The 23,587-nt window shown below is 38.7% G+C and overlaps 2 protein-coding genes across 2 annotated transcripts in view; one reads left to right on the top strand and one right to left on the bottom strand.

Moving 5' to 3' along the window:
- LOC135707157 (uncharacterized) overlaps positions 1 to 23,587 on the top strand; it is a 443,094-nt gene that overhangs the window by 115,467 nt on the left and 304,040 nt on the right. The gene's annotated exons all lie outside the window — the stretch shown is intronic.
- Positions 5,382 to 8,401, bottom strand: LOC135707205 (uncharacterized). Its single transcript, XM_065228965.1, has 9 exons — positions 7,254 to 8,401; positions 7,140 to 7,198; positions 6,803 to 7,080; positions 6,701 to 6,741; positions 6,335 to 6,637; positions 6,221 to 6,279; positions 5,887 to 6,164; positions 5,792 to 5,832; positions 5,382 to 5,728 (listed from the first exon to the last, which is right to left on the bottom strand). The coding sequence occupies exons 1-9, from the start codon at positions 8,248 to 8,250 to the stop codon at positions 5,469 to 5,471; spliced, it is 2,316 nt and encodes a 771-aa protein (XP_065085037.1). The 5' UTR covers positions 8,251 to 8,401; the 3' UTR covers positions 5,382 to 5,468.

Below are 23,587 nucleotides of genomic sequence, written 5' to 3' on the forward strand. Positions count from 1 at the left end.
AAGGCCTTACGAATACGAATATAGAGACGTGAAAAACTCAGTCCGCATCGTGCTCTCTTGCCGTGCGGATCTATTTGCTTTTTGCTGAAGGAAGTGTTACTACTACCTAAAGCTACAACAAATTTAAACAGCACTTTTCAGTGCTCAACCTGTAAAATTTTTCTACCTTGTTCAACTCTTATTCCTCTTCGATCCTTGTTTGGACCCTACCCGAGGTAATCCTTCTTGGATATCGATTTGGAAAATTCCTCTTCGATCCTTCAGATTCTTATAGTAATCTGCTTGGAAGTCGATTTGGATAAAAATTTACTGCCGCCATGGCGCCTAAACGCAAAAGAAAGGGGCAAACTCTTGACCCCCCTTCTGATGAAATTAATTTGAGTAATCAATTTGATTTGCTCACGGATGATGAGAATGATCCATCATCCAAGAAAAATTCTAGTAAACTTTCCCGGCTTAATGCCAAGAAGGAAAAGATTCCCCCTATTGTGATAACCACTACCGATTTCCATGCTCTTCGCATGGAACTTTTGAATTTCGTGAAAGTTAAGTTTTCACTACAAATTGGACGTCGGGGTGAATGCCGTGTATTGGCTGAAACCTTGGACGGATTTAAATGTCTTCTCAAGTATCTTACTGAGAAGAAGCACAAATTTTTTACTTACGACACCAAAACTGAACGTGTGTTCAAGGTTGTCATGAAAGGACTGCCCAGTGGTGAATCCCTGGATCAGATCAAAGATGAACTGGCAAAATTACTTGGAGTTGTGCCACTCCAAGTAATCAAAATGAAAATGAAATCCCGTCCTGGCGATTCGCGCAACGGGATTTCTAATGATTTTTATTTAGTTCACTTCAAGTCTAGTGAACTAAACAACCTTAAGGCCTTAGAAAAAGCTAGCCTTATGCTCCATGTCCGAGTGAAGTGGGAACACTTCAGGAAGACTGGAGGAAATTTCCAAAACCTCACCCAGTGCCGTAAGTGCCAGGGATGGGGTCACGGAACTAAAAATTGCTACATGCCAGCTAAATGCATGAATTGTGGTGATTCCTCTCACGCAAAGGACGACTGTCCTGTGAAGGAAGATCCTAAGAAATTTAAATGTTCAAATTGTGGTGAAAACCACAAATCCAATTTTTGGGAATGTAAGACTCGCAAAGCGATCCTACAATCTCGTTCTAACCGTCAGGTAGGAAACGCTCCACGTTTCCGACCAGGTACAAATTCCTCTGCTGTTAACAACGGTCAGCGAGGAACAAATTCTACATTCGTACCCGTAGGTACAAATATCTCCCCTGCTTCAAATGTTTCATCTGTACCTACTCCCCTCGCTGCTAACAATGTTCAGCGAGTTAATGGAGCTACCTATGCTTCTATTGCAGCGGGTAGAAATCAAAATACTAACCAACGTTCTAATGGAAATTTTGACAATTTTGACTTAGGAAGCATTACTGCCCCCAAAATGGAATTTTTACAGAATTCATTAATTGACATGATTTCTGATATGCTTAAATCTAACTCCATGTTTGATGCTATTCAAACTGGAGTAAAATTTGCAAATAATATTGTCATGACTTTAAAATTCAGTAATGGATTTTAAAGCATTAAATATTGTAAATTGGAATGCTCGATCTCTTAAAGATAATGAAGACGAGCTATTTAACTTTTTAAGGGTTCATAACGTGCATATTGCCGTTATAACTGAAACGTTCCTTAAACCTGCCCATAAGGTTAAGAAGGACGCAAATTACTTGATTTATAGAAATGATCGTCTTGATGGACCCTGTGGTGGCGTTGCCATCATTATTCATAGACGAATCAAACATAAAATTCTTTCTTCATTTGAAACCAAAGTTTTTGAAACTTTGGGGGTTTCTGTTGAAACAAAATTTGGACAACTTACGTTTATAGCTGCCTATTTGCCATTCCAATGCGTAGGCCAGCAAAAGAATTTTCTCAAGGGTGACCTCCAGAAACTTACCCGTCATAGGTCTAAATTCTTCATTATTGGTGATTTTAATGCAAAACACCGCTCATGGAATAATGCTCAAAGCAATTCCAATGGTAATATTCTGTTTGATGATTGTTCTGCAGGTTATTACACTATTCAATATCCAAACAGCCCAACATGCTTTTCTTCTGCAAGAAATCCCTCCACTATTGATTTGGTCTTAACTGATTCATGTCAACTTTGTAGCCAATTGGTTACCCATGCTGACTTCGGTTCTGATCACCTTCCAGTAACTTTTGAAATATCCCAAGAAATAGTTTGTAATCCCAACAGCTCTACTTTCAATTACCATAGAGCTGATTGGGAGCAGTATCGAACATTTATGGAATATAACTTCGATCCAAACATTCCTTTGCAAACCAAAGATGAAATTAATTATGCTCTTGAATCTCTGACTACTTCTATAGTTGAAGCAAGAGCTGCCTCAGTACCAAAATGCGAGGTTAAATTCGATTCAATTATAATAGACGATGATCTTCAGCTCTTGATCCGTCTAAAAAATGTCCGTAGGAGACAATATCAAAGAACACGCGATCCTGCCATGAAAGTTATCTGGCGGGATTTGCAAAAACAAATTAAAAAGCGATTCTCTGCCCTGAGGAACAAAACTTTTGAAAATAATGTTTCTAAATTAGACCCGAGTTCCAAACCCTTTTGGAAACTCACAAAAATTTTGAAAAAACCTCAAAAGCCAATTCCAGCGCTTAAAGAAGGTGGTAAAATTTTGATCACAAATTTGGAAAAAGCTCAGAAACTTGCTAAGCAATTCGAGAGTTCCCATAATTTCAGTTTGGGTCTTACTAGTCCTATTGAGAATCAGGTTGCTCGGGATTATCTGAATATTTTCTCTCGGGAAAATATTTTTGATGATTCCTGGGGGACTGATTTGGACGAAGTAAGGTCTATAACTAAAAATTTTCAAAATATGAAAGCTCCAGGTGATGATGGAATTTTCTATATCCTCATCAAAAAACTCCCAGAGAGTACCTTGTCTTTCTTGGTAAAATTATTTAACAGATGTTTCCATTTGGCATACTTTCCTGATAAATGGAAAAATGCAAAAGTTGTTCCAATTTTGAAGCCGGATAAAAATCCAGCTGAAGCTTCTAGCTACCGTCCAATAAGTTTGCTTTCTTCAATAAGTAAACTTTTTGAAAAGATAATTTTGAATAGAATGATGCTTCACATCAATACGAACTCAATTTTTGCAGATGAGCAGTTTGGATTTCGCCATGGGCATTCAACTACTCATCAACTCTTAAGAGTTAACAATTTAATTCGTTCAAACAAATCTGAAGGCCACTCAACTGGAGTTGCTCTTCTAGACATAGAAAAAGCATTCGACAGTGTTTGGCATGAAGGTTTGATTGCTAAATTGAAAAAGTTTAATTTTCCACTTTATATTATGAAATTAGTTCAAAATTATTTAACTGACAGAACTCTGCAGGTAAATTATCAAAATTCCAAATCTAATCGACTACCTGTTAGAGCAGGAGTTCCTCAGGGTAGCATTCTTGGGCCTATATTGTATAATATTTTCACTTCGGACCTCCCTGATTTGCCTCAGGGTTGCCACAAATCTTTGTTCGCTGATGACACAGGCATTTCCGCTAAAGGAAGAAGTCTTCGTGTTATTTGCAGCAGACTGCAGAAAAGTTTAGATATTTTCTCTTCTTATTTACAAAAATGGAAGATTTCTCCCAACGCTTCCAAAACTCAACTTATAATATTTCCACATAAGCCCAGGGCTTCCTTTTTGAAACCTAGTAGTAGTCACATAGTCACTATGAACGGAGTTCCAATTTCCTGGTCAAACCAAGTGAAATATCTTGGATTAATACTTGACCAAAAATTAACTTTTAAAGATCACATTGAGGGCATTCAAGCTAAATGTAACAAATATATTAAATGTTTGTATCCTCTTATAAACAGGAAATCCAAACTTTGCCTGACGAATAAACTTCTAATATTTAAACAAGTTTTTAGACCGGCCATGCTTTACGCTGTGCCAATATGGTCTAGTTGCTGCACTACCAGGAAAAAAGCACTTCAAAGGATTCAGAACAAAATTCTGAAAATGATTTTGAAGTTGCCTCCCTGGTACAGTACAACCGAAGTACATAGAATTTCGAATGTTGAGACTTTAGCACAAATGTCCAACAAAATAATTAATAATTTCAGGCAAAAGTCGTTGCAATCCTCAATTGCAACGATTAATTCCCTTTATACTTAGATAAGATTAGTTTTAGTTTTTAGTTTTAAGATATCAATTGTTATACTGACATGCAGGTTAAAAAACCTGTTTAAAATACGGAATTGTCAAGACATGAACAATGTAAAAACACTTAGATATATATCATAACAATTAAGGCTGGTACGTTACTGCAGTAACTGGAGCACCTAGGTTAAAATGAAATGTAATTTATTTTGAATTTGGAACAAATAAAGAGTTAAAAAAAAAAAAAAAAAAAAAAAAAAAAAGAGACGTGAAAAACTAATTCAAAGCTTCAAAAAATTGCTTAAGCCGTTTCCTACCCTATTAACTTCTTTGAAACATACCCAGTTCCTATCGAGTGACATTGAACCCGTCGGGGTTGTCCGGCAAAGCATTATCCAATTTCTAGCGCACAGTTTGATTGCATTAACCTAATCCATACCTTTTAATGTATGTAAACACAAGTGTAAAACTCTTTCTCAACTCATAAAACGTTTCGCAAATCTTGAGCAAACTTCCCGGGCTCGTAATTTCCGTCCTCACTCATCGATCTCCAAATGAACCCAGGCTCGTAAAACAGCTATAATCTCTTTGTATTTCCACTGCATTAACGGTCAGCCTCTGGCTGCCATAAAATTGAACCCCATAGCCTAGCCATAACAATAACAAACCGGAGGAACAAATGTGCAGTGCAACTGCACCGTATCGCGCCGTGTTCGGAATTGCAACGAGAGTTTAATGACGACCTTAAATCGTCCATTTCGCTAATTAACTGCATTAACTGCTTCGTGTTGGTACGCGCCATGACGTCTCCGGCTCCGGTACAAAACGGCCATAATAAAACAGTTTTAACATTGCTATTCAGTTTATGCTATAAAATGAGTTTCAGAGTGATGGTCGGTTTGTGCAATTCCAGCTCCAGTTTCACTTTCTTCCCAGCCACACGCGCCGTCACCATCTGTGGCCGTCCAGTCCAGCGACACATGTTTGATGTCCCACATTTGCATATCCATTGAGAGCCCGAGACCGACGGCACCGAGAAAAAGATGGATTTCTTTTGTTATGATCCGGGAGTCCGGCATTCATTATGTAAACTGTCTGCATTTCGTTCTGCTCGAGAGCTCGGTGGAAGCACGCAATTGTTGATTTATTACCTTTGATGGGAACTTCCTTCCTTAGATCTGGTCGTTTAGCAAATGCAACTGCACAATCTGTGAGAACTACGCCTGCGAAATTTTGCTTCAGTCTCCAAAGGAACTCCTGGGCTCGATTAATGGCGTGGGCCAGACAATGGGTTCTATCCAGTCCAGTAGGGCAGTGACGTTTGTCATCACCAGATCTTCGCCGGCTGGATTCTGTAGCAATCCTTCGATTTCGTCCCGTCGATCGTTGTACACGGCGCCTCCTTTCTGCGTTGGAATGTACACATCCAGATCGAACTCCACCCAGGTTGGCCGCACTTGAATGATCGCATCTCTCGGCAATATCTTGTTACCGTAGTCTACGGGGTGGATAGAAAGTCAGTTAACGAACTCTACAGTTGTTAATCATATAGTGGACTTACACAACTGGTTGGAAGGTTCTGCAGATAGACACCAGAAGAATCTAGGGGAAATCAGAATTAGTTGATCGAAGTTAGATCAAGAAAGGCATGCCTACTCGTCTGCCAGAGTTGTCCGAAGCAGTGCGACGCTGTAGTCTCGCTCACCGTCAAAATTCGGGTGCATAAACACCTGCAGCACCTGATGATCATGAGCCGTCGAACAGATCTCCTCCGGATGCGAGCAATTCACTGCTACCTGTCCGCTCGTAAGGGCAAACTCTCCGGTTAGATAGTATATCAAACCTTGGGAAGTACCGTTCCGAAAGAGTTGAACGAAGTTATGCTTCGTATAACTGTTGGCAACCTGGTGTGTTGCGTTTTTGAAATAATCAGTCTGTGGGAGGCCATGGTCAGATAACAGGAATAATAGAAGCAGCCTACATCACTTACATGACTCAACATCGCAGATTTGACGTTCGTCAAACCTTGTCGTCGGTAATCCTTGCATGCTATGCAAAGAAAAATGAATGAGTGCCGGACTGCAAATTACCTGCATCGACTCACCTGCTACGCTGCTTCTTAACTGCCGAAACGGTTTAGCTTCCTGCACAGCAACTTCCATCACTTCTTCTTTGACATACGTCACATTCCATACTACGGATTCGATCCAGTTCAGCATCGCCGTAGTGTTGGTCACCACAACCGGTTCTCCGGCTCGGTTCTGCAGTAGTCCAACTATCACATCTCTGTGTTCGTCGTAGACTGCAGTGGCCGGACTCGTACGAAGGAACGTATCCAATTCGAACTCTACCCAACTGGAGGCTTCGTTTGCAATGGAACTTAGCGGTAGTCTGTTGCCGTCAACATCTGTGCGGGAAGAAAACTGGTTAACGAATGCTGATAAGGGTTACTAAGGGTACGACAATTTACACAAGTTGATAGATGCCGTTGCGGAGAGACACCAGAAGAATCTGTCGATAGAAGTTTCTGAGTTAATCGTGGGGAGAATTTCATTCAGTTAGTCAATCATACTCATCTGCCGGTTCCGTCAAAAGCACTGCCACGTTGAAGTCTCTCCCTCCCCGGTAAGAAGGATGGACGAAGGCTTGCTGAACTTTCGTGTCATGGTTTGTCTCACAGACCACGTTCTCCTGCGAACAGTTTCTCGCAACGTCGACTGTCGTCAGCGCGTATCGGTCGCTAAGGAAGTACATCAATCCAACCTCTGTCAGATTAATGTATAGGACCACGTATTCGCCCTTGATATAACTAACCGATCGTGTGTAGGTGTCGTTTTTAAAGTATTTAGTCTGAAATCAAAGCAAGCGTCCGTTAACTAGCACTTCAGTAAACATTTGCAGTCACTTACGTGAATCAGCTTCGCTGGTTTCACCGCCGTCAGTCCTTTCCGGCGATACTCCTTACATTCTGAAATCAAACGAAAATGCAAGCTACCCATCTTTAACCACCCAATGCAACTTACTCTTCTCACTGATCCGGAGGTCATTCACGAACTTCACCTTCCGATCACCACCTCGTTCAATCTCTCCTCCCCCTTCACTACTATTGAAAAACCCCCGCTGCTCCCCATTCTCCATCACATACCGTATCCAATCCCCGTAGTAAGCCACATTCACAAAAGCCGAATAATCCGTCAAACTACAACTGCTATCGTTCCACCCTCGCTGCGCCGTAAAGCTAGTCACCCCTCGGAGCGTCCACCTACCATCATCTTCCTCCGTAAACAACCCTCCTCCGCTGTCCCCATTGCACACGGTACTCCCATTTCGATCCCCGGCACACAAAACTCCCACCGACAACGTAGTCCCAAACACCTCCCTATTGCTCGTCAAACACGTTACATAGTCCACTATCGGTAGCCGTATCTTCCGTAGCACATCAGCCGTTTCCGACTGTTCGGTCATCCCGAACCCGATCGCCACCGCCTGTCTACCGTAGAGTTCCTTGCCGTCGCTCAACGCCGCCGTCATCACATCCGGTAGACAAACCGGTCGAACGAACTCATTGATCGCAACCTTCGTCCGCAGGGCCAACAGTGCAATGTCCGCATTGAAGCGCCTTGGAACGAAGTCTTTGTGGAGGAAGTTCCCCACTACGGCAACGTTCTGCACGGGAAATCCGCTCATCAGCAAGTTCTGCCGAATCGAGCCCAGCTGTACGGTGATCAGCCGCTCGTTTAGTGCGTTTCCATCCTTGGAAACGCAATGTCCGGCCGTCAGGACGTATAGTTCGCTTAGCAGCGTTCCTCCGCAGACGTAGACGTACGCCGTTTGGGTAACTCGGTGCCAGATCGAGGCATGCCAGGGCCATTCACCGGCCGTTTGGGAAGATTGGCCATTGACGATCAGTGGCCGCCGCTGGTTGATGGCCGGCCGACCGCAGGTAGTCGTTCCATTGGTGATGGCCGTCACCAGCAGCGGTAGACGCAGAAGCAGCGAAAGCAGTACGCTGGATCTCATCGCTCCGGAGGCTCGCTTGGTACTGCGATCGGTGGGTGCGATCGAGTTCGATGATGTGTGCAAGCTTGGGTACGAGGATAAACCGGACTGTGTTTGCTTAAGATGTGCTGCGATACGGCCAGTTGACGACGGGTGTGATATGTCAACTTGTTGGAGAGGTGTTAAGTGGAGAGGTGCGTCAATTATGATTGGATGTAAGACCTTGGTGTGTTATGTGAATGTGGATAATGTGGGTTGAGAATTTCGTATTGGTTTTCAGCAATGTAGAACTTAGTTTTATGCTGAAATTTATTACCAGAATCATTCTAAGTTTTAAGATAATATATAGTTTCACTTATTTGTCTACTTTGAAATATCGAAAGGGTTGTTTTGTCCTTGTGGTTGGAGTTATTCCGGTGGGTTCCTGGGTAAGGTTTGCTTCCTGATGAGGCCCGTTGATCGTTATGTTTGAGCTGAAAACTTTTCAGAAATTACTTGTCTACGTAACAAAAACTTAAGTTTCATGATTCTCTGGGACGATTTTGTTCAAATGTCTCTGTCGAGGCTAGTTTCAAGGAACTCTGAGGCTGGAGTTCAGATGATTAGTTCTACTAAATCAACCAAGACGGGGACAATGTCTACAGTACCGAAATATGTCCATACAGATCCAAGGTGTTGAAGAACGTAAGACCAGTACATGTACACTTGATGTTCTAGATTCGCTTCAATACCGCATAGGTTCTTCAAATCGTCCTGAAGTTCAGGTGATTTGTTCTACTAGATCAATCGAGACTGGGACAAACTCTGTAGTATCGAAATATGCCCAAACAGATCCAAAGTATTTGTGTGCATCACTTAAGACCTATTGTCATGTATACCAGATGTTCTAGGTTCTCCAAATCGTCCTGGAGTTCAGGTGATTTGTTCTACTAGATTAATCAAGATTTAGACAATGTCTGTAGTATCGAAATATGTCCAAACAAATCCAAGATAATTATGTGCATCGACCTATTGTCAAGTATATCAGATGTTCTAGGTTCTCCAAATCATCCTGGAGGTTAACTCAGATGATGAACTAAATCAACCAGGACTGGCACACTGTCTGTAGCATTGAAATATGCCCAAGACCAGACCAAATGTTCTAGGTTCTCCAAATCGTCCTGGAGTTCAGATTATTTGTTATACTAGGTCAACCTAGATTTAGACAATGTATGTAGTATCGAGATGTGCCGAAACGTATTCATGCTATTTGTGGAAATCATGCTCGACCTATTGTTATATATACCAGATATTCTAGGTTCTCCAAATCGTCCTGGAGCTTAAATCAGATGATGAACAAGATCAATCAAGACTAAAAAAAATTATGTTGTATCGAAATATAACCAAGTAGATTCATGGAACCACCACACACCATTTGCGATACATTCACATCCATACCATATGGTCTAGGTTCTTCAAATCTTCCTGGAGTTCAGATGATTGGTTCTAGTAGATCAACCAAGACTGGAACAAACTCTGTAGTATCAAAATATGACCAAACAGATCCCAGGTGTTTGTGTGCATCGCGTAAAACCTGTTGTCATGTATTCCAGATGTTCTAGGTTCTCCAAATCATCCTGAAGCTTAACTCAGATGATGAACTTGATTAAAAAAGACTGGCACAATGTCTGTAGTATTGAAATATGCCCAAACAAGTTCATGGTATTTATATGAAATCATGACCGACCTATTGTCATGTATATCAGATGTTCTAGGTTAGCCAAATTATCCTGGAGCTCGAATTTTTTGTTATACTAGGTCAATCTAGACTTAGACAATGTCTGTAGTATCGAGATATGCCAAAACATATTCATGTTATTTGTGGGAATCATGCTCGACCTATTTTTATATATATGTACCAGATATTCTAGGTTCTCCAAATCACCCTGGAGTTTAAATCAGATGATGAACTAGATTTACTAAGACTGGCATAATTTATGTAGTATCGAAATGTATCCAAGTAGATTCATGGAACCACCATACACCATTTACGATACATTCACATCCATATCATATGGTCTAGGTTCTTCAAATCGGCCTGGAGTTCAGATGATTGGTTCTAGTAGATCAACCAAGACTGGAACAAACTCTGTAGTATCCAAATATGACCAAACAGAGGTGTTTGTGTGCATCACGTAAGACCTATTGTCATGTATTCCAGATGTTCTAGGTTCTCCAAATCATCCTGAAGCTTAACTCAGATGATGAACTAGATCAACTAAGACTGGCACAATGTATGTAGTATTGAAATATGCCCAAACAGGTTCATGGTATTGATGTTAATCATGACCGACCTATTATCATGAAGACCAGATGTTCTAGGTTCTCCAAATCGTCCTGGAGTTCAGATTATTTGTTATACTAGGTCAACCTAGATTTAGACAATGTCTGTAGTATCGAGATATGCCCAAACGTATTCATGCTATTTGTGGAAATCATGCTCGACCTATTGTTATATATACCAGATATTCTAGGTTCTCCAAATCGTCCTGGAGCTTATATCAGATGATTAACTAGATCAATCAAGACTAAAAAAAAATATGTTGTATCGAAATATAACCAAGTAGATTCATGGAACCACCGCACACCATTTGCGATACATTCACATCCATACCATATGGTCTAGGTTCTTCAAATCGTCCTGGAGTTCAGATGATTGGTTCTAGTAGATCAAAAAAGACTGGGACAATGTTTGTAGTATCAAAATATGACCAAACAAATCCAAGGTGTTTGTGTGCATCACGTAAAACCTATTGCCATGTATTCCAGATGTTCTAGGTTCTCCAAATCATCCTGAAGCTTAACTCAGATGATGAACTAGATCAGCTAAGACTGGCATAATGTCTGTAGTATTGAAATATGCCCAAACAGGTTCATGGTATTTATGTGAATCAAACACATCAGATGTCCTTGATTCTCCAAATCGTCCTGGAGCTTAAATCAGATGATGGACTAGATCACCCAAGACTGGCACAATGTCAATAGTATTGGAATACATCATGGAACCAATACACACAATTTGCGATACATTCGCATGTATACTTTATGTTCTAGGTTCTTCAAATCGTCCTGGAGTTCAGGTGATTTGTTCTACTAGATCAACCAGGAGTGGAACAATGTCTTTGGTATTGAAATATGTTAAAACAGATTCATGGTATTGATGTGAATCATGACCGACCTATTGTCATGGAGACCAGATGTTCTAGGCCCTCCAAATCGTCATGGAGCTCAGATTATTTGTCATTCTAGGTCAACCTAGACTTAGACAATGTCTGTAGTATCGAGGTATGCCCAAACTTATTCATGCTATTTGTGGGAATCATGCTCGACCTACTGTTATATATATTCCAGATTATCTATGTTCTCCAAATCACCCTGGAGCTTAAATCTGATGATGAACAAGATCAATCAAGACTGAAAAATATCAGCAGTATCGAAATATATTCAAGTAGATTCATGGAACCACCATTTGCGATACATTCACATCCATACCATATGGTCTAGGTTCTTCAAATCGTCCTGGATTTCAGATGATTGGTTCTAGTAGATCAACCAAGACTGGGGCAAAGTTTGTAGTATCAAAATATGTCCAAACAGATCCAAGGTGTTTGTGTGCTTCACGTAAGACCTATTGCTATGTATTCCAGATGTTCTAGATTCTCCAAATCATCCTGAAGCTCAACTCGGACGATGAACTAAATCATCTAAGACTGGCACAATATCTGCAGCGTTTAATATTTAGTAGATTCATGGAACCACCATTTGCGATACATTCACATCCATACCATATGGTCTAGGTACTTCAAATCGTCCTGGAGTTCTGATGATTGGTTCTAGTAGATCAACCAAGACTGGGGCAAAGTTTGTAGTATCAAAATATGTCCAAACAGATCCAAGGTGTTTGTGTGCATCACGTAAGACCTATTGTCATGTATACCAAATGTTCTAGATTCTCCAAATCATCCTGAAGCTCAACTCGGACGATGAACTAAATCATCTAAGACCGACACAATATCTGTAGCATTTAATATGCCCAAACAAGTTCATGGTATTGATGTGAATCATGCCTGACCTATTGTCATGTATACCAGATGTTATAGGGTAGCCAAATCGTCCTGGAGTTCAGATTATTTGTTATACTAGATCAACCTAGCCATAGACTATACCTGTAGAATCCAAATATGCCCAAATATATTCATGGTATTTATGTGAATCATGCATACCAGATGTTCTTGATTCTCCAAATCGTCCTGAAGCTTAAATCAGATAAAGAACTAGATCACCCAAGACTGGCACAATGTCAGTATTATCGGAAAACATCATGGAACCAATACGCACCATTTGCGATACATTCGCATGTATACTTTATGTTCTAGGTTCTTTAAATCGTCCTGGAGACTGGGACAAAGTGGGTAGTATCGGAAGATGCCCAAACAGATTAATAGTGTCTATGTGAGTCATGCACGACCTATTGTCATCTAGGTGCTCCATATCGTTCTGGAGCTCATATCAAATGATCTACTTGATCAACCTCTGCAGGAACAGTATATGCAGTAATGAAATGTGTCTGTAGTCATTGTGCCAGTCTAGTTCATCACCAAACTCTAGGTTGATTAGAAGAACCTAGAATGTCTGGTAGTTCTTGATGCTCATAGACACTATGAATCTATTTGAGTATATTTCGATACTACAGACTTTGCCCCAGTCTTGGTTGATTTAGTTAAATAATCGTCTGAAGACCATCCTGATGTCATTTGAGGGCCAAATATAGAACACACGTTGCTAGCAATTAGGAATATTTCAGAACAAAAATGGCAGAATTCTAGAACAGGATCGATAAATGGTCACATTCCCGTTGTGCCTGGTTTGCTTAAATGTTGAGAACTTCTATATAAGCTTTTCACAACGACTTGAAATAACTCGAAGTCAGATTCTGTTTGTTCCGTATCTTTCGGAGACACACCTTGTGGCTATTTGAGGTTGAAATACAGGTTGCATATTATGGTGGATCACGTTTGTATGGCGGCTAACAACCCCCTGATCCCACTGTTCTTTCGATCTGTATTTTGGCCCCCAACAACTTCAACAAATTTGAACGAATTTGGTTATGATCTGGATTTGCGGGAGAACTTTAAAGTTTGTGTGTGATAATGTATGAGAATCAGAACTAGTCTATTCAATTGCTTGTCAAAATTGAAAAGTGTTAAATTTTGACCAAACCTAAGCCTTAGATTGGAAAAACTATGCAGAAAAACTTTGTCGAAGACTACTAATCGATTCAACTTATTTGCAAAAGGTTATTTTTTTACTTTATGCCTAGTGCTCCGCGTAGACCTATAAGCTTATATGGAAATTAAATGACTAATAACTTTTTGCACAGAAGTCCAATCAATTAGCTCAGAGATGAACTAGTCCATGGTAATTTGCAATATTCTAAAATAACAGCAAGTTGAACGGGAGCTTGATCGTAATTGTTTTGTGGCACAAGGAGCTCGGTGGCCTTCTGGCGACCGATTTTGCTTACTGAGCAGAAAATTATGGTTTCAATCTCAAGCTCCTTCACATTAAAGAGTCATAGTGTAAATCAGTTTTTTTTTTCCTTAATATGAGATAAAGCGTATTGAAATTTGGATGGAAGAACGAGTGCGTCAAAGAAAAATAATAATCGAGTTTTAGGAAAGACGCTGTGATCTGGAAATCTCTTACAAATCCTTGTCATGAGAAGTTGTTATCATCGTCGGTGAGGTCACCACCGGGACCGAAATCTAGTTACAACAAGCTGAACGGAAAATTAATGGTAATTTTTTTGTGATATAAGGAGCTCGGTGGCCTAGTGGCGACCGATTTTGCTTACTGAGCAGAATACCGTGGGTTCAAACCCAAGCTCCTTCGTGCTATTGAATTTTTCGGACATCAGTTCAGCATATCGTTCAAGAGCCATCCTCAGTTTTAATGAGCAAAGCAAGTTTTAAAGAAGAAAGGCGGAGAAGAGCGCATGGTATTAAAAACTGAGTGAAGTAGCAGCCATCATGCTCATTTCTCAGTACATTAACTCCGTCACCCCAAATAAACCTTATTCTAGCATCAATTACTCCTCCACGCAGACGATGGATAACGAATTGATAAATAAAAACCCGTGCTTCGGTTGGTTCGTGATCTCCGGTGAAGCCGGTTTAACCAATTCTATGACGCTCGAGAACTCTCCAATCATGACAGTAGGTACCTACGGTGCTGTTCAACTTAAATCACGCCGTGACGCCATAAATTTCAATTGTTCTCAATAGACTAATCTGTTTTCGGTCCTTCTGCGTTCGGCGACAACCCAGTTGACCACCATAGACTCTGGATCGGATCTGATCTACTTGTATCTTTCACTCACTTTCCCTAACGAACGAGGTCAATCGCTATAAATCACACTTCAACCACCCATACGGCACATAATGGTCACTTTCGGGGGAAAATTTATGTGAAATAAACAAGATTCCTCATTGAACTAGATGGGTTTCGAAAACTCCTATCATTTTGGGTTAAACGTTGATTGAAGAGCTCTGCAAGTGGAATTTTAATGACACAGTAGTTGGCTGAAGAAACTGCGAAATTCCATTGACCGTGATGATGATGAGGAGGACGATCAGGGAAGCGGAACTAATTGCTCCTGCCGCCGCGCCGGTGCCGTGCACCGGTAGAAGCGTCTTTCCCAATCCAACTAAAAGATTGCAATCAGACTTCTGCCTTGCCATGCGGTCTTTTTTTGCGCTGTTAACTTCGAAGTCAGCAGTTCGGGTTTGCCTCCGGTCGGGGGGTTCTATTCTCCTCCATCAACCATCATCGTCAGCAGTGACGAAAACAGCAGAACGGTGGCGATTAAGCCGGTTTTAATGACATTCACAGATCACTGAATGACGACGGCGGTCACAGACAAATGGACGACACATGTGTGTTTAAGGGGAGGATTGTCCTATTTTCCTTTCGGTGGATTGCGATTATCTGTGGCGAAGAATACGGCAGCGCGGAATGAACCAACTGTGCTCGCGTCGGTCGTCATCGGCCGGGGAATGCCAAAATGTGGCAATAAAATGTTTAAATTTAACATGTGAATCCGATGTTTATACTGCGATTACACATACATACCACAGATCGGTGGATCGTTGGACTGACGTTCTTTCGCTTCGTTGGGCTAAAAGTGCACTGTGAAAACAGATGCGCCTGGCACTGTAATACAACTCGAATGCTCCAGAACGGTAGTAAACGGTGTTTTATGGATGGGATCGCTTTGATCATTTGTTGGCATCAAATTTGCCGGGTGCTTTCACGATTTTTTTGCTGAAACGATCGTCGTCATTCGGTGCAGTTGTTTTGCGTTAATTGATCCGACGAATTGTGTTGTAAACATCGAATGTGTCGCATTGTTCGAGGCACTGCTTGTAGACTGATGTTCCTGGATTTTCAGTAGCTTTAGTATCCGAGACCATATGTTGGAGGTCTTAGACTCCCGAACACTGAGTATAGATCAGTGAACGCGACACTCTGAGGCATCTTCGTGTTGATGGCCCCTTTGCAACAGTTTCATCTCTCTTTACATTTAGTCGTAGAATTCATTTTAGTCTAATCCCAGATCATGAGAAAACTGGTTACATCCAAATCTGAATTAACCGTTCGTTTGTGCCAAAAATTGTTATGTAAAATGTTATGTAAAGAAAATTTAATAGAATTTCAGATAAAATTATCAGATCTTTTTTAGGAGCGGATCCCAGTATTAAAATATACCCATGAAGTGACATATTTTGATGTTAGAGATGTGCCTATCACGAAATCTCAACTAAATAGGATGTTGCTTGCGCCTGCAAAGTTGCTTAGAAATACAATGTTTTCAAAACTATAGATAGTTCATGACAAAATGTACTCAATAAATGGCACTAATATGAAATTGATCAAGTTGCGCCTTGTTAAATACACATTATATAACGATATCTACAAATCCTGCTCATATGGATGATTCCCGTCTTAAGCAAAGTTGTGTAAATCGAAAAGACCTATCCCGAGGTAAATAGTTTAGTTCAGAACTCACTCCCTAGGCAGCACTAGTGTGACATTAATTTGGCATTGTTTGCCCTAATCAAACGGCCCGTGAGCCACATGCGGCCCACGCAATGCTTTCAGTCTGTCAAAACATTTCAAAGTTGCTTAATGTGTTTTGTAATTTCATAATAGTAATTTCCCTAGAATTAACTTTTCATTTTCCTGTTGATTGTCTAATAAAACACATCACTATTTCTTAAGTATTCAGTTTAAATCCGGTAGAGCCTCTTTTCAAAAGTATCGTTGTAATGTTTCCAGAAGCTCTATTCCCTTTTGGAATCATCTTCGAGATTAGCAAGAAACTATCCTCCTAATTAGAATTCGCATTAGAATTCCTTTGAAACTATTATCAAATTGAGATTCCCTTGGATTTCATATCAGAATTTCCTTGGATTTTTGGTCAGAACTTCCCTGAATTCTCTTCAAAACTTTCGTCTTTTCCATTCACAGGTTTTTTTTAGGAATACCCTCTAAAATTTTCAAAATTCTTCTCGAATTTTCCATTTGTCTCCAAATTCCGTTCGAATTTCTCAACATTCCTTTATAACTATTTTTTAATTCTGTTAAATGCTCCTCAATACTCCCATGACACCATTATCAGATGTTGTGAGTTTGAACTTCCATGAAATTCAACTCAAAACTATAGCTAAATAACCTCACTTTGACGCTATCAAATTCCTAGAATTCCTTTGGAATCGAATCAACTTCAGATTCAGATTGCTTTCAAACTCTTATCATAATTGGGTCATTTAGGGTTATTGGGGTAAATACATATCCGTAATCTGCATTAAAAATGGAACCGAAATCCAAAAATTCGTCCATTTTAGTGCACTGGAACTATTTTAAATAAATGGTATTACATTAGATAAAAATCACGGCGCTATCGTCGGACAGACTTTGTATGGGAGCGAGCACTAATAGAGTTAGTGTCAACTATTAAAAATTTATATCTTGATTTAAAAATCGAAATTAATGTCAATAAAGTCGATACAAGTATCGTTGTACTAAGAAAATGAAGCTCATTCAGATTATGCATTAAAACGAATATGTTTTTTTTTTGTTTTAATTAAAGAACCCAATTCTCTTGAAATGTATATCAGAATTACTTACAAGTGTTTGCCTGCATTGCTTTGAAACTGTCGTCAGAATTTACTTGAGTTGTGGAGTTTTGGATATTTAAGGAACTATCCTTTAAATTCTCTTTGAGTTGTTCTCCGAGATTCTTTAAAAGTCTCCTTGACATTTCCTCATAATTCCCTTGGAATTCTCGTCAGAATTTTCATTAAATTTTACTCAATTGGATCTAAAATAGTGATCATTATAATCTACTAGAATTTACCTAAAGCTTTTCTCACAAAGTCTTTGAATTTCTTTTCAGAATTACTTTCTAGTCTCTATGGAATTCCTCAAGAAAACTTTTTATCCTGTAAGTTCTTCCTAGTTCAAGACAGATCCAAAGTATTTTTCAAGGTCAGATCTTAACTTTTCTATTTCAAACTCATGGTTTATAAAAGAATCTTTTTACTACAATATTTCTCTTTCCTAAATTCGACCTTGTTACCCAATCAGCTTAATGGCGTTCAGCATGGCAGCCTTCGGAAAATTTCCATGATTCGGTAACTCGGAAAACGTCTTAAGTCTTAATGAAACTTTGGAAATCTTCTCAGATATCGAACTTCAAAATATTAACTTAATTTTAGAGCTCAGAAAATGTGTTGCAGTTGTTAATTGCGAACTTTCTAAGCCTGTTTCATATTTGCATTTGTATATTGTGTGGTAAGTACAATCATACTCTATGGCAAGGAAAGTCGACAAATTTTTCAACCCTAAAAAATGCCTAGGCCAGACCGGCAAGTGAACCAAGCCACTTCCAGCATAATCTTGCTTTATAGCTACGCCTTAACCGACTGTGCTAACAGAGGCTCTGACGAAGAAGACCTATTTTATGGTAAAGACTTCATCAGAGGGTGTCCTAGGCGGTCCTAGAGTGAATTTAATTCTTAATTGTTTTCCCTAACCAGTGCTTGTATCAGTGCACGTTTACTATAGTACATTTGAAAATCTAACATTTTTATCGGTACCTACCACAAACCAAAACAAGCTTAACTGTAGCGTGTCAAAACTGTCAGAACATTTTTCTTGATTACCATGTAATTGTTTAAGACGATCTTAAAAACTTAGCCGAAAACAGAAACTTTCTACATAGGCAAGTTGTCAAATGAAACCAAAAAACTCGAAACAACGTGAAGCAACAGTGCGAACTTATGAGTAAATTGTTTGCCAGAATAGGTCTAGTCTATTGAAACAACTTTGCCAAAGACGGGAACCTTCTCTCTTGTCAGGATGTTAAGTTAGGGTACACAATTAAAAATGAATGTCACACTAGCGCTGCCTGATGTGTGAATTTTGAACTAAACTCTTTACCTCAGGATAGATCTTATCTATCTGAACAACTTTGCTGAACACGGGAACCATTCACAAATATGAGCAGGATCTGTAGATAGCAATATAATGTGTATTTAAGACTAACTAGCTCATTTTTGCCTTAGCGCCATCTAGTGAGTATAATTATGTTATAAACTATCCATAGTTTTGAAAACTTTGTATTCCTGAACTTTTTGGCAGAAGGAAACAACATCCTCAATGGTTGGCATCTCTAACATCAAAATATGCCACTTCATGGGTATATTTTTACAATGACCCCTCCCCTCGGAGAGATCCACACCTCTTTAAAAAAATTACTAAAATGCCATTAAATTTATTGGAAAAACATTTGAAATTTCATAAATCCATTGAAATTTCGTTTAAATACGGAAATTTGAGTTTGTGATCAAATTGACACACGGTACAGACAACGTAAGTATTTTTTTTTTCAACAAATATTTTTTTCAAGATTTTAAGAGCAGATTTCATCTAGTACTACAGGGCTCCGGTGGACGTACCTATTCATGAAAGTATTAGTAAAATCCACCGACAAATAAAAAAAAGTTACATCCTTTCAAAGTGGCCTGGTCAAATTGACCCCAAGGTATAGACAAAGGGAATACACTCAAATGAGAGTAGGTTTTATGTAAATTTGACCGTAATTTTCCCATTATAGGCAATTAAAATTAAATTCATAAAAATATTGCCTTGTTATATAATTTACAAATAAATATTATCAATGAAACTCAAGTTTTAGTAAATCAGTTAGGGTAAATGATGGCTTTGGCAGCCATCGAGTGTTTTCGGCAATCACAATTTAAACGTTAATTTCGATGTGTTTTCTAACTTGAACACTTCGCTGAATGTATTTAAACGATTCCTTAGTTTTTCAGCTTCAATCCTAATACATTTTTACGACTGAGCAAACCTGTTTTGCCAGGTGTTTCTTCAAAAGAAACATAAGCACATCAAAATACGGCTGATTTCGAGTTGCCGATAATAGAACAGCTGGTTAACACGCAGTTTAAACGGAAAGGTTGCCGAAGTAAAAGAGGCTGCCGACAATAGTCACTCTCACCTGAGAAGTTTTGAGTGCTTTAAAAACGTTTTCAAACCGTTTTGGACAGTTTTGTTGATTGGAATGGATAGAATAGCTAGCAGCAGATGAATGTAAGCAAACAGACACGTCATATGTGTACGTGACACTGAGAAAATGCTAATAGAAGTGCGGAAGCTGCTTAGATTGACGAGAATACGTAAATTCCCCTACCTAAATATTGTTTGCGTGTTACAATTTACAGCTCATTCGTTTTCCAAAAGTCACCAGAATAAATTTTATCAAATGAATAATTTCATCTTTGAATCTCAATGTTTGTAGAAGACGAGTCGTTTTTTTTTCAAATAGTATATCTTGTTCAACATACATGTCTTCTTAGCCAAGAGATCTGAAAAAAGATTCTTAATGTTACAAATACAAAAATATCGAAGTCTCCGACAGTTGAACAGCCATGGAGAATATCCAGGCCTGTGGAGTCGGAGTCGGTGCAATTATAACGACTGGGCCTCCGACTCCGTGAATTCTGCACGAAGATTCTATAGGTGATAGGTTATTATGCCGAATGCAATTATGGCGAACGCCATGATGCCTAATTTTGAATCACTGTCTCGTCATATCGGTTAGTCAGTATTGTTCTAATTTGAATACGACACCTGCACTCCCGTCCATAAGTTTGGGGTCACCCCACAAAAAATATGCAAATGTTTTTTGTTGATATTTCTGCCATTTTCCGTCCATTTTTAGTTCTCTTTAGGTATTTTGAAAAGTATTGAACGAAACTTACTTCGTAGGTATTTGGCTCAGGATATTTTTCTAATTTTGTATACCAACACTTCACAAAGTTTTCCAAAAGTCACACTGAATATTCATGACTGATTTTCTTAGTAGTGAGTCTTGATTCATGACAACAGGGCTGGTAGCGAGTTACTTTTTTCAAGCCAGTCTCCTTTTTTTAGGCCAAGTCACTAAAGTCACTTTTTCTTGTAATCAGTCACGATTTCAACTTTTTTAGCGTGAATTTATTCCTGATGAATGTGGGCTATAAAGAGAGAGAGAAAGATTAGTAATTTTAATTCCACTACCTTATTTGCTTATCCTTGGTAGACACGCGTATTTCGACTCGACTTTATTTCAGATTCATCGTTCTTTGCTTTGAGACGTTTAATCGTCTTTCTCTATCTTCAGGGTGTCTACTCATTTTTCTAAATAAAATTAGCTGTGTTTTCCAGGTTTTTCCAGAACTTTAATGGATAAATTCCAGGCTTATAATGAAAAAAAAATTAAATTTTTTAATGCGTTAAAAATAACCCAAACGTTTTTAAGAAATGGCAATCAGTTTAAAAGGAACATCTTTACAATCAAATCCATTGAATGTTGTAGTTTAACACTTCCTTAATTTCTCGCTTTATTAAAATTAAGACTTATTTAATTTGAGTAAGTCCAAGATCTAAATATATGCAATATCTTTAAATTTCGTATTCCATATACAAGTTCAAGATATTGAAAATTTTCAAAGTGCCAGAATCCGACAATTTTCAGCAACTTTTGTGAAGTTGCTAGAATTTCAGACAAATTCACAGGTGTCAAGCAAACTTGAGAAATATAGAAAACTTGAGAGGTTTTGTGCATTTTTTTTAAGAAGTTCTAAGCACCTAAGAAAAGCTAGATCTTGAGATCTTTGGGAAATTTCAGATTTTAAAAGCAATTCCCGTTACTTTAGTCCAGGCTACTGGATCAGCTTAAAGATCTATAATTGTAATCGTAAAATAATGTGCTGAAAAAAAAACGAGAACCCTTAACATATTCCGAGAATTTCATGGAAGTACAGAGACCTTCAGAGAATTTATGAAAACTTCAGAAATATTTCAGGAACTTCACAGAAGTCCTGAAAATTCCAGGGAAATTTAAAGGTGTTTACGGGAATTCCATTCATTTCCAAGCAGAACCAAGATCTTCAATATAATTGAGAGCCTTAGGAAAGCTTCGAGAACATCAAGACAGATCTGAGAATCAAAGGGCAGTTCAAATAAATTAAAGGAAATTGTAGAAACCTTAAACAAGTTTCGAGAAACTCGGCGAATTTCCCGAAACTTCAGCAAAGCTCCGAAAGAATTTCTGGAATGTGATAAAAATTATATGAACATCCGCAAAACGTAAGAGTATTTTTGATTGGAGAACATCAACGAAATTCCATTAATGAAAAAAAAAATGCGAGAATTTTTAACAAGCTGCGATATCTTCAAGAAATTTCAGAGTACTTCAGATAGTTTCGTGATATGCAGCAAAAATCCGAGTACTTCGAGGACGATCAGATAGCTTCAGAATAATCCAATTAACTTAAGCAAATTTGCAGTGACTTACAGGGAGTTCCGTGGAATTACGGGGTATTCAAAAAATTCTATGATTGATCCGAAAACGTCAGAAGCGTCAGGGAATTATGAATACATATCAGAAAATTTACCGGAATGTTAAACAAATTTAGAGAACTTCAGGTAAGAATAGATAAGTTCGTGGAAAATTAGTGAGCGTTTATATTGGTTACAATACTTGAGGAAAATTGTCGAAACTTCAAGAAAAATCCATTATTTTCAGTAAAGTTGTGGATACTTAAAAAATACAGTTAAATTCAGTTAAGGCAGTCTAGAGAACTTTAAAGAAATTCAGTAATCGTTTTGGCAGTTTTAATAACACCAGGAAAGCCTTGATTATTGAAGAAGTTTAAAATTAGTATCGATAATTTTAGGAAAGCTTCACGAACTTCAGAAAAATCTTGAGAACTTCAGTGAAAATCATAGAACTAGGGGAAATGGCTCTAATGTTGGCCTATGGATCTAAGATTGGGCCCATTGCTAAAAATCTGCTATTTATCAATTTTATCTATATGAACGCGTCATTGGGACGATACTAATGGGTATTTTGATCGCTATTGAAAATTTAGTCGATTGCGGAATTTATGTATGGGCTCAGATTAGGGGCATTTAGGCCAACATCCATTTCCGCTATATTAATTATTTCGTTCTAATTCCATGAAACTTGGGTGAGCACAAAAGTTCCAGAAATTTAGAAAAACTTCGAAAACTTCACAGAAGGACAGTGGTCTTCAGAAAAATTTCATGAACTTCATAGAAATCTATGGAGCTTATGGGGAGATCCGCGAGCTTCAGAAGTTTTTATGAACATTAGAATTTAAAAGAAGTTTAGTATGCTCCGAAAATTGGAGGATTTTCAGGGGGAGGTCAGTTCCATTGGTTTCAGAAAATTAGTGGGAAAGTTAATGGGAAGCTCATGAAAAAAATTGGACTCTCAGAAAAATCGAAAAGTCGATGTTTTGTGGTTTTTTGAGTCCAACTTTATGCCATTATGACTTATAAAAAATGTTTTTGCACGTGAATTTTCTTTGAAAAATTAGAAAAAATGTGATGCTTTTTAAATTGTTTATACTTTTTTCAATATTTTTAGAATAATCAAAACGTAATTATTTTTTTCGGAGCGGTGAACATCCCCTTAAGGCTGTTCTCTGATTTTCAGATAACTTCAGAGACGTTAAAAAAGTTAATTGAGGTCTTCGCATATAGAAGTTCAATGAAGCTTAAACATTTTTAGGGCGGTTTAATTAAATTCAGCGCAGTATAACAAGGTTCATGAGAACTGCGAAAACTTAGAGAAGTTTTGAGAATTTCAGAAAAGAACAAAGAACCTCAGAGCAGTTCCGTTAACATTAGAGAAGTCACATAAATTTTAAAGAAGTTTAGAGAACTT

Source organism: Ochlerotatus camptorhynchus, unplaced genomic scaffold (assembly GCF_037179485.1).
Source record: "Ochlerotatus camptorhynchus isolate MF236.1 unplaced genomic scaffold, CSIRO-AGI_Acam_v1.1 ptg000304l, whole genome shotgun sequence".
NCBI classification, from domain to species: Eukaryota; Metazoa; Arthropoda; class Insecta; order Diptera; family Culicidae; genus Ochlerotatus; species Ochlerotatus camptorhynchus.